Raw genomic sequence first — 14,132 nt, 5'->3', positions numbered from 1 at the left:
TTATTTCTGTACCCTAGCATGGATTTCATGAATCATCACAATTTTCTTCTGCATTGACATAGTTGACATATCACCTCCAACTGTTTGGTAGTAGCCTGTTTGGAGAAAGGTTATGAGTTTGCATGAGTCAGGTGGGAAGACTGTGAGGGTGACTAATTCATAATGTCTGTCACGGGCAAGGGAAGGCAGAACTGGTAATAGCTGTGCCATATTTGAGGACCCCATAGGTACACTTTTTTTTTTTGCAGTGCTGGGGATCGAACTCAGGACCTCGTGCTTGAGAGGCAAGCACTCTACCGACTGAGCTATCTCCACAGCCCTGTACACTTTTTTTAATTGTGGCAAAATATATATATAATTTACCACCTTAACTACTTTTAAATGTACAATCCAGTGACAGCAAATACATTCACATTATTGTGCTACCATGACCACTAATCATCTCCAGAACACTTTTCATTTCTCACTCCTCCTTCCCCCATCTCTGGCAACCACCATTCTACTTTCTGATTACTCTAGGTACTGCACATAAGTGGAATCATACAGTATATATCCTTTGTGTGACTGGCTTATTGAAATTAGCATAATGTCCTCAGGATTCATTCATGTTATAACATAGCAGAACTTCCTTTCTTTTTAAGACTGAATAATACTCTGATGTATTGGATGTATATGTTATATTTTATTTATCCATTCATTTGTCTATGGACCCTTGGGGTTTTTTTTGTTTTTTTTTTTTCCTTTTCAACAATGCTGCTATGAACATAGATATACCAATATCTCTTTGAGATCCTGCTCTCAATTCTTTTGGGTATATATCCAGAAATGGAATTGTTAGATTATATGGTAATTCTACTTTTAGTCTTTTGAGAAGTCATTATACTGTTTACCATAGTGGCTTGTGGCCAGAGACAGAGAACCAGCACACAGCATGATAGCTCTCCTCCAATAGAAACTCAGCAGGCCTCAGTCATTTCCTCTGGGAGCAAGCTAGGAATAATTATTGTATTTCACTAGAACACAGCAAAACATAGGTTAGGTCCTTCATCTTGCAAGGCAGCATGTTCAGTGCTTAAGACAATACCTTATATTACTATGCAACAATTCCTAGGAATGGGTGCTGACAGATCTCTTTGCTTTTTTTTATTTAAAGAAAACATTATGTAAACAAGGAATAGGAAGGAGATAATTTTTGGTAGCCCACTATTGCCCATACAGGATATAGGGCATGTTAGTCAGCTTTCTTGTACTATAACAAAATACGTAAGATGATTAACTCATAAAGAGAAAAGATTTATTTTGGTACACAGTCCTTTATCTGTGGGCCCCATGACTTTTATACCTATGGTGAGGCAGCACAGCTTGTTGGGAACACATGGTCAAGCAAAACTGCTCACCTTATGGCCAGCAAGCAAAAGAGAATGAGGAAGAGACTGAGGTCACACAATCCCCTTATGGCATGCCCCAAGTGATCTAGACACCTCCTACTAGGTCCTACCTGTGTAAGTTTCTACAACCTCCCAATAGTGTCACCCTGGGAACCAAGTCTTTAGCACATAGATCTTTCAGGGACATTCAAGACCAAACCATATCAGTGTGTTTAGAAACAAATATTAAGGGAATATTTCCCTTTTTTGTTAGGATTTCTATTAGAGAGTAAGGGGGAACAAGGAGGGTAAAGTTCTGTGTATCTAGGGTGATTCTTTGTAATGGCTCTCCTGAAATATTAGGAAGAATATAGATACTTAAAGTTAAAATTAGCCCTCCACTCCATTATTTAGAAATTTAATGTATTCATATTACCCCAACACCATTACTCTAGGGTAAGAACAACTAATTCTAATGCAGTTTAGAAAACATAAAACTGAGCTTATACCAAGAATCAACACTTTAGGGGGAAATGTAATTAATCTCCCAAAGAACATACTAAGATTTTTTTTTTTTTTATCTTTGTACTTACAGTTGGTTATTTGCACTTTTTTCCAGGGGCTATTTTGCTTCTCAGTCACAAAACCCAGTGAGACAACACCCATTGTCTCTAGGCAGAAATATAAAGCATGCACATGGGTGAAGGCAGGGTTGTCTAGGTTTCCTGAGACATTTATCTGCAATAAATTAGCATTTATTCCAACGGCATGCCTGGCACTGTGCACAGGAAGCAGCTACAGAGGGACTATAAGAACCAATACCAGGCACAATGGCACATGCCTGTAATCCCAGAGACTCGTGAGACTGAGGCAGGAGGATTGCAAGTTCAAGGCCAACCTCAGAAACTTACTGAGACCCTGTTTGGAAATAAAAAAATAAAAAGGTCTCAGTGATAAGGTACCTGTGGGCTCAATACCAAGTACCAAAACAAACAAACAAACAAAATAAACCCCAATGCCTGTCTTTGAAGACTCAAGAAAAGTTTGAAACAACCCAAGAATAGTTCTTACTCCATATGTAGGAAAGTACAACATAGGCTTTGTGAGTGCATGCAAATCTCACTTACTGATGAGCCAGGCATGTGAAGAACGGGCTCTCTTTAGAAAAGAAAGTTGGAAAGCATTACAGAGTAGAACAGAGGATGAGATAATGGCTCAGCTAAAATCACTCAAGAAAATAATTGTTAGCAGGACACACTGGCAGTAATATCTGTAGGGAATTTGTTTTGGACTTGTGATGTGAGGTTGCCCATGTAACTACAACAGATATTTATTATTCATGTCAAGTCTTAGACTGGGTCCTTTGAGCAATATAAATATGAATAACAACAACAACAACAACAACATCCTACATTTTACAGAGCATGTCTACATGCATCTCAATTGAGATTTAATGGATTTAATGTAAAAAAATTAATTGCCAATGATGAAAAATGGCACACTCACCTTTGAGTATAATTTTGTTAGACTAAACTACTAAACTCTTGCTTTCTATAGGGACTCAGATTAAGGTGTTTTTTTTTTGTTGTTGTTGTTTGTTTTTTTTTTTTCCTTTTGTACCAGGGATTGAACCCAGGGGCACTCAACCACTGAGTCACATCCCCAGCCCTTTTTTTTTTTATTTTTTAACTTTTATTTTGAGACTGGATTGCTGAGGCTAGTTTAAAACTTGCCATCCTCCTGCTTCAGGCTCCTGAACTGTTGGGCATCACACCCAGCAAACATATTTTTTAATGTTGATTTTGAATTCTTAAAATTATTTGAATGATTCAGTAAGTACTCCTAAATTTAGGAGTATGCCAATAAAATAAAATGTATTCTAATTCCAACCACATTTATAAATTTGCTTAATTTTTCAAGTAAATTACTCTCTGGAAACTAAAGTAGTTTAAAACTTTATTCCATTATCTAAATGTGACTCTTTTTGCCAGTTGGATGCTTACTCATTGACTTCTCATGTATGAGTCACTGAAAATCTTTTAAAAAAATCATCCAAGGGATAAGATAAGCTTTATAACACCCGTAAACTCAACGCAGGGCTATCATTTCTCAATTTTACGGCTAGATAATAGAATTAGTTGGAAAAAGTGATCACTAAGATAACTGTTACCTAAATATCCTATCATTCCCATATCTTTTTTACATGAGCCAGAAAAGTTAGCCCTATTTAATTTATAAATTCATAATAAATTGGCTAACTCATGTGAATGCTCTTGTTGTTAAAGCTACATAAGAAGAGACAATTCATACCTCCATTCAAGTCCCAAGGCATTCTGCTAGAAATGTCCAAAGGCAGTCTGCTCTTTCCCTTGAGGCACTAAGTGGGATAAGAGCTCAGCACAGGCATAAGAGTGGTCTCTCAAAGACAGCAAAGGAAAAGTTCTTCCCACATGTAGAAACTATGAATAACTTTTTTTCAAATTCACCCTTTAATTAACAAGTCAGTAAGGCAATGCCCAGAAAATGAAATGACTTGCTCAAGATCTCCTAGCCAGAGAGTGATGGAGCTGGGCCTGGAATCCATGTCCCCTGACTCCCAGTCCAGTGCTCTTCTACATTCCTCACTGCATCTTATGGGTATGTAAAATGTCATCATTCTGGAGACATTCTTGAATTGAATGACTCCGTGGCCCTTGTGCCATTAAAAGTACCACTATTAGTTGTTTTGCTTTATACATTTTGAAAACTATAATAATAATTACTCTTACCATAATTTTAAACATCATATCAAACTTAATTTTTTAAAATACTCTTTTAGAAGATCTAACATCTTTAGTACACACTACATTCAATAGACTAACTCTGTTGATTTCCACACTTTTTTTTTTTTCTTTTTTCCTCTTTTGCAGGGTCAGGAAGTGGTCAGGGTAGCATATTAGGGTCAGGACAAACTTGTGCATAAAAAAGGGTATTTCTCTTACAGTGTTGAAAACCAGAGCAGACAGAAAAGCAGGGCTGCGTCTTGACTCTGGCCCTCGTCCCATCTGCTTCAGCATGTGTTTTAAGGCTTGTTCCATATTACCTCAGCCATGAGCTATTTTTTTCCAAATGAAGCTGAAATAAATTGGGGGAAAAAATAGCCTGGCTTTCCAAAGTGGACTCTCATGGGCTTTTAGTACACACTGTGTAAATAAAAGATTTGCTTTACAGCTCTGAGAAGAGAAAATGTAAATAGGAACCAGCTGTTTCTTCCCAAGAGCAGAGGAACACCTGATTTCATTGCTGTTATTACCAGTGCTCCAGTAAATGCACGGAGGTCCCAGTATGGGTGGCAGTGACTTCTAGACTTTGCCATACATTGAACTTACCTCAGGACTATTTACAGAAAGATTCTGATGCTTGTTTCCTACTTTTAGGTAGTATGACTTAATTGATATGAGGAATGATCTGGACATTAGGAATTTTAAAAGTGATTTTAACGTGCAACAGTTTGAAAACCACTCCTTTTTGGCTAGTTTGATAACAAGAACTAAATTCTCCTAGTCCAAAAGGTGAATTTGACCTAGCTCCACTCATTAGAGGCTTCAGATTCAGTCTGGCTCAAAATAAGACTCTAGCCCTTACTGAGATGGGTCCCTTTGGGGCATGTCACTTACTTTTTTGAGCTTAGTTACTTTTTTTTTTTTTTTTTTTTTTTGTGGTACTGGGGATTGAACTCAGGGCCTTGCACTTGCCAGGCAAGTACTCTATCGGCTGAGGTATCTCCCCAGCCCCGAGCTTAGATACTTCTTGAGCAAAATAAGAATAATACTTTTTGCATAGAGTTCTGTGAAGAATAAGTGACAGGGATGTAGTGTGCCTAGCGTGTTTGTGTTTCAGTGGTTTCTGATACACTTATTGCTGAGATGAAAAAAATCCATTGAATTTCAAGTCTTTCAAATAATTCATTTTCTTTGAGGCAGAGAAGGAGGAAGGAAAGGAAAAAAGGTGACAGAGAAAAAGAGATCTGTTATTTATACTTTTTAAAAAATATTATTGTTTTCCTAGTTTGTATTCCATGCTCATTGAGCAATCTTCTAACTTGTTTTCTATATCCTTTATTCACTTACTTATTCGATAAATATTTATTGAGAATCTGTTATGTATCAGATTTTGTCCTAGGAATGAGGTACATCAGAAAATGAGGTATTTCTTAGGGCAGAAGACAAAATTGTTTTTGTGTGTGGAGTGGGGTACTGGGCATTTAACCCAGTGATACTTTATCACTGAGCTATATCTCTAACCCTTTTTTTTTTTTAATTTTAATTTTAAGATAGAGTCTTACTAAGCTGCTTAGGGCCTTACTGATTTGCTAAGTAAGGCTTGCTTCAAACTCACAATCCTCCTGCCTCAGCCTCCCAAGTTGCTGGGATTACAGATGTGCCCCACTGAGCCCCACTCAACAATCTTAATAAGAAAATGAATCACATGAAATGGTGGAGGTGGTAAGTCCTATGAATAAAAATAAAGCAAAAAAGAGGAATAGGGTGCTCTATTTTAAATTAGAGAGATTGTCCTAATCCTATGTCATGACTCAGAAGATACTAGTTTCTAAATAGATTGCAGACTAGCTTTCTTTAAGCTGTAGTAAACTCATTCTCTGTTTGGGCTGATGATGTCAATATAGTGAATAAAATTTCTCTTATTCATTTCATACTTCTTTTTAAAACTCAGCACCATTTTTATGGGTGATTGGTTCCTGAGCAAAGAGCCACCTAACAAAATCATGCTGAGACCTCTATTACAAAGGGTCTTACATTGGGTGCCCCCAAAGCAGATCCTGAGTGAAGAACCTGAGATCAGTATAGTTGAATTGGAAGGTGATCCCAGGAGGCACCACTCAGGGCAGGGAAAGTTACATGAGACAGGGAAGGAAAAGAAGTCGATGCATGTAAAATATGTTAATGAGCAGGCCCAACCTGGGCCACAGGGGCTTAATCCCACCACTGAGGATCCCTGGGAGACTGCTTGAGGGACAAGGAAGCTTGGGAATTGATGTACCAACTTTATTTACCATCAGTGGAGGGCTGCTCTATTAGCATATCTGAAAAGAGGGAGGTACCAGGGCAGGGATTGTCTGCCACCCTATGCTAAAACCTCATAATATTTTTTTGCCTTCTTAATTTCAAATTTTTAGTGCAGTATTTAAAAAGAGGCTAAGCTGTGGTTTTCCTTTTCTCACATAAGCTTTCCACATTATTATGTGGTATTATAGTTTAGATTGTGGGAAGAATGCTTAAAATTAGTTAAAGAACAAGGTTATTTTCAGACAAACTCAAAGGTTTCAGAAACCCTAATTACCTAATGTGCTATCATTATCTCTTTATTAAAGCAACTCCTATGAAGATCACTAAATTTGATTTAAATTTTTACAAATAATACATTTGCATTCTACACTACATGAAGATCTCTTCTTGTTCAAAATGCCTTATCTAACTCAATTATTTTGTAGTAGAAATCACTGCTTATGTCATCAAATCCAGTGGATCTTCTCAGCTATGAGTAGTAATGGCAATCTCTACACTGATTGTACTGAGTGTTAGAACATCAGCCAAGGGGACACGGTTCTTCACATGCTCTGAAATTCTTGAAAACAAACCCCTGAAACCAACGTTGCCCACAACTGAATGGGGGCTGAAAATTATGGATCACTTTTTTTTTTTTTTAATCTATTTATCCCTTTTTGCATAGAGGCTTCTCTTGAGTGGTAAGGCAAGAATGGTCCTACAACCAGGGAAAAAGTCAGGAAGCCATTTAGGTAACTGCAGTGCTGGAAATGGAAACACTGGCAAATCTTAAAGTAATAATGTTATTGTTCATGGACTTTAGTCAGAAATATCCAAGTTCAAGACTGGCTCTACTACTGACTAATCATGCAAACTCTGCATATTGCTTTAATCTCTCTGTGCCTCCGTTTTTCATCTGTAAAATGGGGATGATAAAAGGATTTCCTCAAAAGGTTGTTGTGAGGAGTAAATGAGAATGCATTTTGGAGCACAAAGCACAGACCCATAAGCACACAGTACAGGTCATTAACCAAGAGGTCTGTGCAGAAGGGTAGAGACAAGAGGGCTCAAAGCCACCTCAAAATGGAATGATCACTACACCATGCCTGGACAGCCATTGTTTCTGCAGAGGCCCTGAACTTTTTTTTGTTGTTGTACTTGGGATTGAACCCAGGAGCACTCCAACTGAGCTACATCCACAGCTTTTTTTATTTTTTATTTTGAGACAGGGTCTTGGTAAGCTGCTTAGGGCCTCACTCAGTTGCCCAGGCTAGCCTTGAACTTGAGATTTTTCTGCCTCAGCTTTCTGAATAACTGGGATGACAGGCATATGCCACTGTGCTTGTTTTTGTTCCTTTTGTTTTATTTTGTTTCTCTTTTGTGTGTGTGTGTGTGTGTGTGTGTGTGTGAGAGAGAGAGAGAGAGACAGACAGAGACAGAGAGACAGGCAGGCAGATGATCTGGTCTCTCTGCATATACTTTCAGCAGTAGGGTGTGGTTGATTTTGATTTCTTCAGTATAGAACAAGGCTACACTAGTGTCGATATCTGAAGATGAGGTCCTATCTTTCAGATAATGCAGGAGGTATCAGAAACTAAGATCAGAGTTCAAATTCCTACTCTGTTGTTTCCTGACCTTCACCAAGTTACTGAGCCTCTCTGAGTTTGAGATTCCTTATCTCTAAGTTGTTAATATTCACTTACAGATGGTCATGCAAAGGGATCATAGAGTAGATGCCTCTCAGGGATGTGCACATCCAGGGGAGTTTTATTAGAATCAGTTCTGAAGTCTACCATTGGAACCTTAAAGTGAAGCCCTGGTCATCTCTTCCTCTGAGTTTTTGTTTGTTTATTTGTTTGTTTTGTCTATTTGTTTTTTGGTGCTGGGGATTGAACCCAAGGGCACTTAACCACTGAACCACATCCCAGCCGTTTTATTCTGTATTTGGAGATAGGTCTTGCTAAGTTGCTCAGGACCTCGCTTAGTTGCTGAAACTGGCCTCCAAATTGTGATCCCCCTGCCTCAGCCTCCCAAGTCACTGGGATTAAAGTCGTATGCCACCACACCTGGCATCCTTGGGTTCTTATAGCCTCCTGCCCAGGATTGGGCAGAAGATTTGTAGAGATATTTATACAAAGCCACACATTTGAACTTTTAACTGAGATGATGGAGTCTTCAAGAATTTGCCACTCCTTGTTCACTTTTTAACTTGAGAATGCTCTTCAGTTTGAAAAATCTCTCCCTGGCCAAAAATGACCCAATCTAAGAGTAGTAGGGACCCATCTATCAGGTAAACAAAATCAAAACTCCTCTCTGCCTGGATCTCAGCCTGTACTTATTTGTGTGTGGGCATAATGCTTACCAACTTAGTCTCTCTCCTGCACTCTTGTCCCCACTTGATCTGCTTGACACACATCTATACAAACATGCACACTACCTAGCTAGGGACATCACCTCTCAAGTGCTCCATGAGTCCAATATTTATGGTTTTGAACATCAGTGTGGCTTTTAAAAAGAGATGCAGTGATGCTTTGTGAGTATTTGATACGATTCTCTCATTTTTTTGCAGGGAAAACAGAAGCCTATTTGGAAGCCATTAGAAAAAATATTGAATGGTTGAAGAAACACGACAAAAAAGCAAATAAAGAAGGTAGGGATTCGGTGTGGTTATACATTGCAAACTTCACCCATTTGCCAAGAGCTCTTGTTACATAATGATTCCTGTAATCAAATTGGCCTAAAGTCTCAGTCCAAAAAGACTGCAGCTGCCTCTGAGATGCCAAGGGGAACAGAACCTCCCTTCTCTTATTATTCAAATCAGCCTTTCAAGGCATCTTCTTTTACATTTGGTTTTGAAAAATGTCAAGTGAAAGAAGAGGGATAATATAATGCATTTCCACATGTCTGTCATCCATCTTCAATAATGATGAGCATTTTGCCAATCTTGTTTTACCTATGCCCTCACACCACAGCTTTCTTTTCTGAGCACATACTAGGTGCATCATGCAGGCACTCAAGCAGTCCCTCACTTATATAAAACAAAATACACCCTGTTCTGAGTGCCACAGGTGCGAAGGATGACCAGACGCAGCCCCCAGGCCCCCATACAATGAGGAGCTCACAGTGTCAGTGTGGCCATGGCCGGCCCACTCAGTGCTGCGGCAGATGGATGTGGGAGCGCCCAAGGGGGTGAGACAGTGGGGTGGGTCATGTTACCATGACAGAGCCAGTTGGGAGAAAGGACGGCAGGAAAGCCCTTGATGCAAAGGTAGGGAAGAATTCACTGAGGAGAGAGGGAGGGAGAAGGAACACTGGGGCCAAGACATAAAGGGGCAAAACAGAGGGATCTGCGGGAGCCATTTGTTTCCTCAGGACACTGGGTGTCTGTGGCGGGAGCAGCAGCCAGGCTGGGAAGATGTTTGTACATGCTGCAAAGGAGGACAGCTTTAGCCAGAGGCGCCTAACTAGGTTAAAAAAGAAATCCATCTGGCAGCAGTGTGGTTGCAATTGAAAAAATAAGACCCCAGAAGGCAGGAAAAAGATAAGGAGGCCAGGATCTGGAGCAGCAGTGATGGGTCTTTAAATCAAGGCAAGGCAAGGCAGAGGAAATAAAGAGGAAAGGAGCAACTCAAGAGCAGTCTGGTTGCATTTCAGGTGCCAGGCCAGAGCAGCTGCAAAACAGTGCTCCTCCAGTGAGATAAGTGATGCTTGCGATTGTCTACATTGAGTGAGAAGGAAACAATTACTATTATTTTGTTTAACGGTATGAATTCCCAAGTTGTCAATTACATTAAAATTCACATGAACTGCTGGGCATGGTGGCACACGCCAATAATCCCAGCAGTTTGGCAGGCTGAGGCAGGAGGATCATGAGTTCAAAGCCAGGCCCAGAACTTAGTGAGGGCCTAAGCAACTCAGTGAGACTCTGTCTCTAAATAAAATACAAAGACTGGGGATATGGCTCAGTGGTTACCCTAAGTTCAACCCCAGTACCAAAAACACAAAACAAAACAAAAACTTCACATGAATTGTATTTCATCCAATTTGTTATTGATTAAAAATGGATTATTTGAAACTTCTTTTTTCCTTTTCTCAAAAAAAAAAAAAAAATCATTTGAGTCTAGGAGTGTAGCTCAGTGACAGAGCACTTGCCTGGCATGCCCAAGGCCCTGTGTTCTATCCCTAGCACTGCAAAAATCAGACAAACAAATAAACAAAACCCCATGTCATTTTATGTACCACTAAGGAATAAAAACATGGTCAACTAAATTATAACATTCCAAAGTAATTGCAAAGACTTTAAAATGAAAATGTTGATCTATCCCAGCAACTCAAAAGGCTGAGGCAGGAGAAGCATGATTTTAAAGCCAGCCTCAGCAACTTAGTGAGACCTTAAGCAACTTAGCGAGACCCTGTCTCAAAACAAAAAATTAAATTAAAAAAAAAAAAAAAAAAAGAGTTGGGGTTAGGACTCAGTGGTTAAGTGTCCCTGGGTTCAATCCCCAGTACAAAAAAAAAAAAAAGTTAAGATCAATGTAATATAGCATGTACCAAATACATTCCAAAGCCAATATAAATTATAAATTATATGGTACATCAATTTAGAGTATTTATGTCATTGTTTTCCCTGAGTCAACACATGCCTCAGACGCCTGATCAAAACTAACATCATCCTGCAAGTAATCTCCCTGTTCCAGAAATGATCCACCTAGTGAAGTTTGGAAATGTGATGCTTGCCCAAGGAAGGCCTTGTGAGTGAACTTCAGGATGAGGGTATGATAGTGCTGGGTTTCAGGTTTTCTTTTGCCTCCTGGAAGTGAGGACAATATGCTGTCTTGAAGACAGAAAAAGCCCTTTCTCTCCGTTGGTTTCACATGTCTTTGTGGCTTGACTTGGGGTCACTTCTCAAAGCCTATGGAGATCTAGGTGCTGGGGCCATGCACTGGCTGCTGTTATGTGAACAGGAGGACTTAACCATTAGTTCTAACCTTTTTTAATCTCTCCTGGTGTGCTCTGTTTAGCCCGGGCCTGGATAACTGAAATCCTTTTCCAAACTCCAGAAATGGAAGCCCATGTGATGTGATAAAATGATAGTAAACTCTTAAACAGTCTTACAAAAAAGAAAAAGTGTGCTTTAAAAAAGCAAACCACAAGCTGGGTGTGGCATCGCACGCCTGTAATCCCAGCAACTGGGGAGACTGAGGCAAGAGGACCGCGAGTACAAACCCAGCCTCACCAATTAAGCAAGGTCCTAAGCAATTCAGCAAGACCCTGTCGAGCCCTACAAGCTTAATTAGAACCTCTTTTAAGGTTAGCAAGGTGGCTACTAGCTTGTGTATTCCAACAGCCAGCCAGGGAAGAGTTGGGATTGGATTCCAAGAGCTTGCACAGTGCTATTTTTCTATTGCATACAGTCATACTCATGCCATAAAGATACAATTTTCCTCAAAAGAAAGCAAAGCCAGACATGATGACACATACCTGTAGTTCCAGCTACTGGTGGATCTGAGTTAGGAGGATCACTTGAGCTCACAAGTTCAAGACCATCCTAGGCGACATAGTGAGATCCCCCACATCTCAGAAAAAAAGGGTCTGGTGCCGTGGTTTCGTACCTCTGATCCCTAATCGCATATACATGGGAAACTGAGGTAGGATGATAGGATGATCACAAGTTCAAGGACAGCTTATGCAATTTAACAAGATCCTGTCTCAAAAAAAGAAGGAAGTTAAAAGACTGGGGATATAACTCAGTGATAAAACACCCCTGGGATCAATTCTCAGTACCAAAAAGGAAAAAGGCAAACTATTTCATGTTTATTCATTCAAATCACTGGGACCTCTTCACATCTGTCATCAAGAGTCTGCCTGTTGTCTCATTAAATATATTAATACTGCAAATCTTTCTAAAGATTAGAATTAGTGAACCTGCAAAAAGCAGGTGGTGCCTCCTTGTGCCCTGTCAATCAGGAATCCAGGAATCATCTCCTGAGATACATACAAAATATATGTTCACCTTCTACCTTCTTTTGAGAGAAAGGAAAAAGTTAAAACAAAAACAAGCATGTATTCAATAGGTGCTTAATATACCTGTTAGAAGCTTTGTCTTCAGCACTCACGGTTGCAGAATGGTCAAAGCAATGACCACAGACTGATCTGGCTTCTGAACCTGGCCCTGCCACCACCTGCGCAAGTACCTTACGCTGTCAGTCCTGGTTCTTCATCTCTGAAATGAGCACACTGATGCTTACCTCATCGGGCTTTGTGAGGAGCAAATATGAGGATGGTTGTAAAGTGCTCAGTGCTGGGAGTTCTCTAAATCCTCAAGGCCACGCCCTAACGGGGAGCAAGGGCCCTGCTTGCTGCAGAGGAAATGAGCTCTCAGCCTCAGACTCACCTCCATGTAACACTTAAGTGTTTACAGAGAGGTCCTTCCTGCTTCGTTTTTCCCTTCACACAGGTGCTTAAAGATGCCCAAGTACCCAGGTTCAGTTACATTCAGCCTAACTAAGGGTGGCTGTGCAGCCTCTATGTTTTCATGCCCCCCATTTTTTTCTCTCCCCCTTACAAACTGGCAGAAGGCAGGGTTTGGTCATTTATGATTATAATTATCTACTAAAAGAACCAGGGAAGGTGTGGGGATTTTTAGGTCTTCAGTAAAATGTCACAGGCAACCTTATTACTGAGGATCTCTTTGTGTTTTATAGCTGAATTATGTTTACACAGATTTTTTTTTCTTTTCATAAGGAGATTATGGTTTGGCTTCTTGTCCCATGCATATAATTCAAACAGCATGAAATGATAAAGGTAATTCTAAATTTGGAAAACAAAAATGTGAGTTGTCACATCAACAGGAATTTAACCTGATCTTATAAGTTCAGGAAATCAGAACTCCTGGTTCTAACCATAATTTTGCCACTTTTGTGACCTTAGACAAGGCACTTTAGCTTTAAGATCTTGTTACCCCACAAATGGTTTTTGGCCCAGCAGCATCAGGTTCTCCTGGGAGCTTGTTTAAAATGTAAAATTTGAGTTCCCACCCCAATCTGCTAAATATGGATCTGCAACTCTCCCAGGATCCCCAGATGATTGGCTTATAAACATTGACATTTGATAAGCCCTGGTCTGAATCTGTTCCTCTTTGGTCAAATGAGATGGTACTTCCCTCTTGAGCACCACACAGGATTGTGATGAAGAGCAGATGAGATAATATGATACACATAAACATCATTTTAAACTGCAAAGTACTGCCCAAAGGGCCAGAATTAAAATGCCTTCCAATGTGAAAACAGATGATAATCCTGTTATTACACAAAATGATTCTCAATGGTAATCACTGTAATGGGATTGGTCTCTCTTGATCTTTGCTTATGATACTCCAATAATATTTTCCAGACTATGACCTTTCAAAGATGAGGGATTTCATCAACCAACAAGCTGATGCTTATGTGGAGAAAGGCATCCTTGATAAAGAAGAAGCCGATGCCATCAAGCGCATCTACAGCAGCCTGTGAAAGTGGCAAAAAATTCAGGAGTCTTTCGACTGTTCCAGAAAACATAATGTAGCCTAAAACACTTCTAATTCTGTGATTAAAGTTTTTTTTTTTTTAACCAAAATATTATTAGAATGCTGAATTTATAGTAGTTAACCTCTTAGAAATGGATAAAACATAGCTTTCTTGCCACAAAAACTATCTGAAAAGTAAAATTGTATGTAAGCTGA

The 14,132-nt window shown here is 39.6% G+C and overlaps 1 protein-coding gene and 1 non-coding gene across 3 annotated transcripts in view; one reads left to right on the top strand and one right to left on the bottom strand.

The window, feature by feature from the left end:
* Window positions 1-14,132, top strand: part of Scg3 (secretogranin III) — a 38,807-nt gene extending 24,675 nt beyond the window's left edge. For both annotated transcript variants that reach the window (XM_047541660.1, XM_047541659.1), the window contains 2 exons: window positions 8,982-9,062; window positions 13,805-14,132. In XM_047541660.1, coding sequence (XP_047397616.1) covers window positions 8,982-9,062; window positions 13,805-13,923 — 200 coding nt within the window. In that variant the 3' untranslated portion in view covers window positions 13,924-14,132. The remainder of the gene's footprint in view (window positions 1-8,981; window positions 9,063-13,804) is intronic.
* Trnae-cuc (transfer RNA glutamic acid (anticodon CUC)) lies at window positions 244-318 on the bottom strand. The gene has a single exon. It is a non-coding gene; the product is annotated as a tRNA-Glu (tRNA).

The sequence above is a fragment of the Sciurus carolinensis genome, chromosome 2 (genome assembly GCF_902686445.1).
Source record: "Sciurus carolinensis chromosome 2, mSciCar1.2, whole genome shotgun sequence".
In the NCBI taxonomy this organism is placed as follows: Eukaryota; Metazoa; Chordata; class Mammalia; order Rodentia; family Sciuridae; genus Sciurus; species Sciurus carolinensis.
This window is presented reverse-complemented; position numbering and strand designations above follow the sequence as displayed.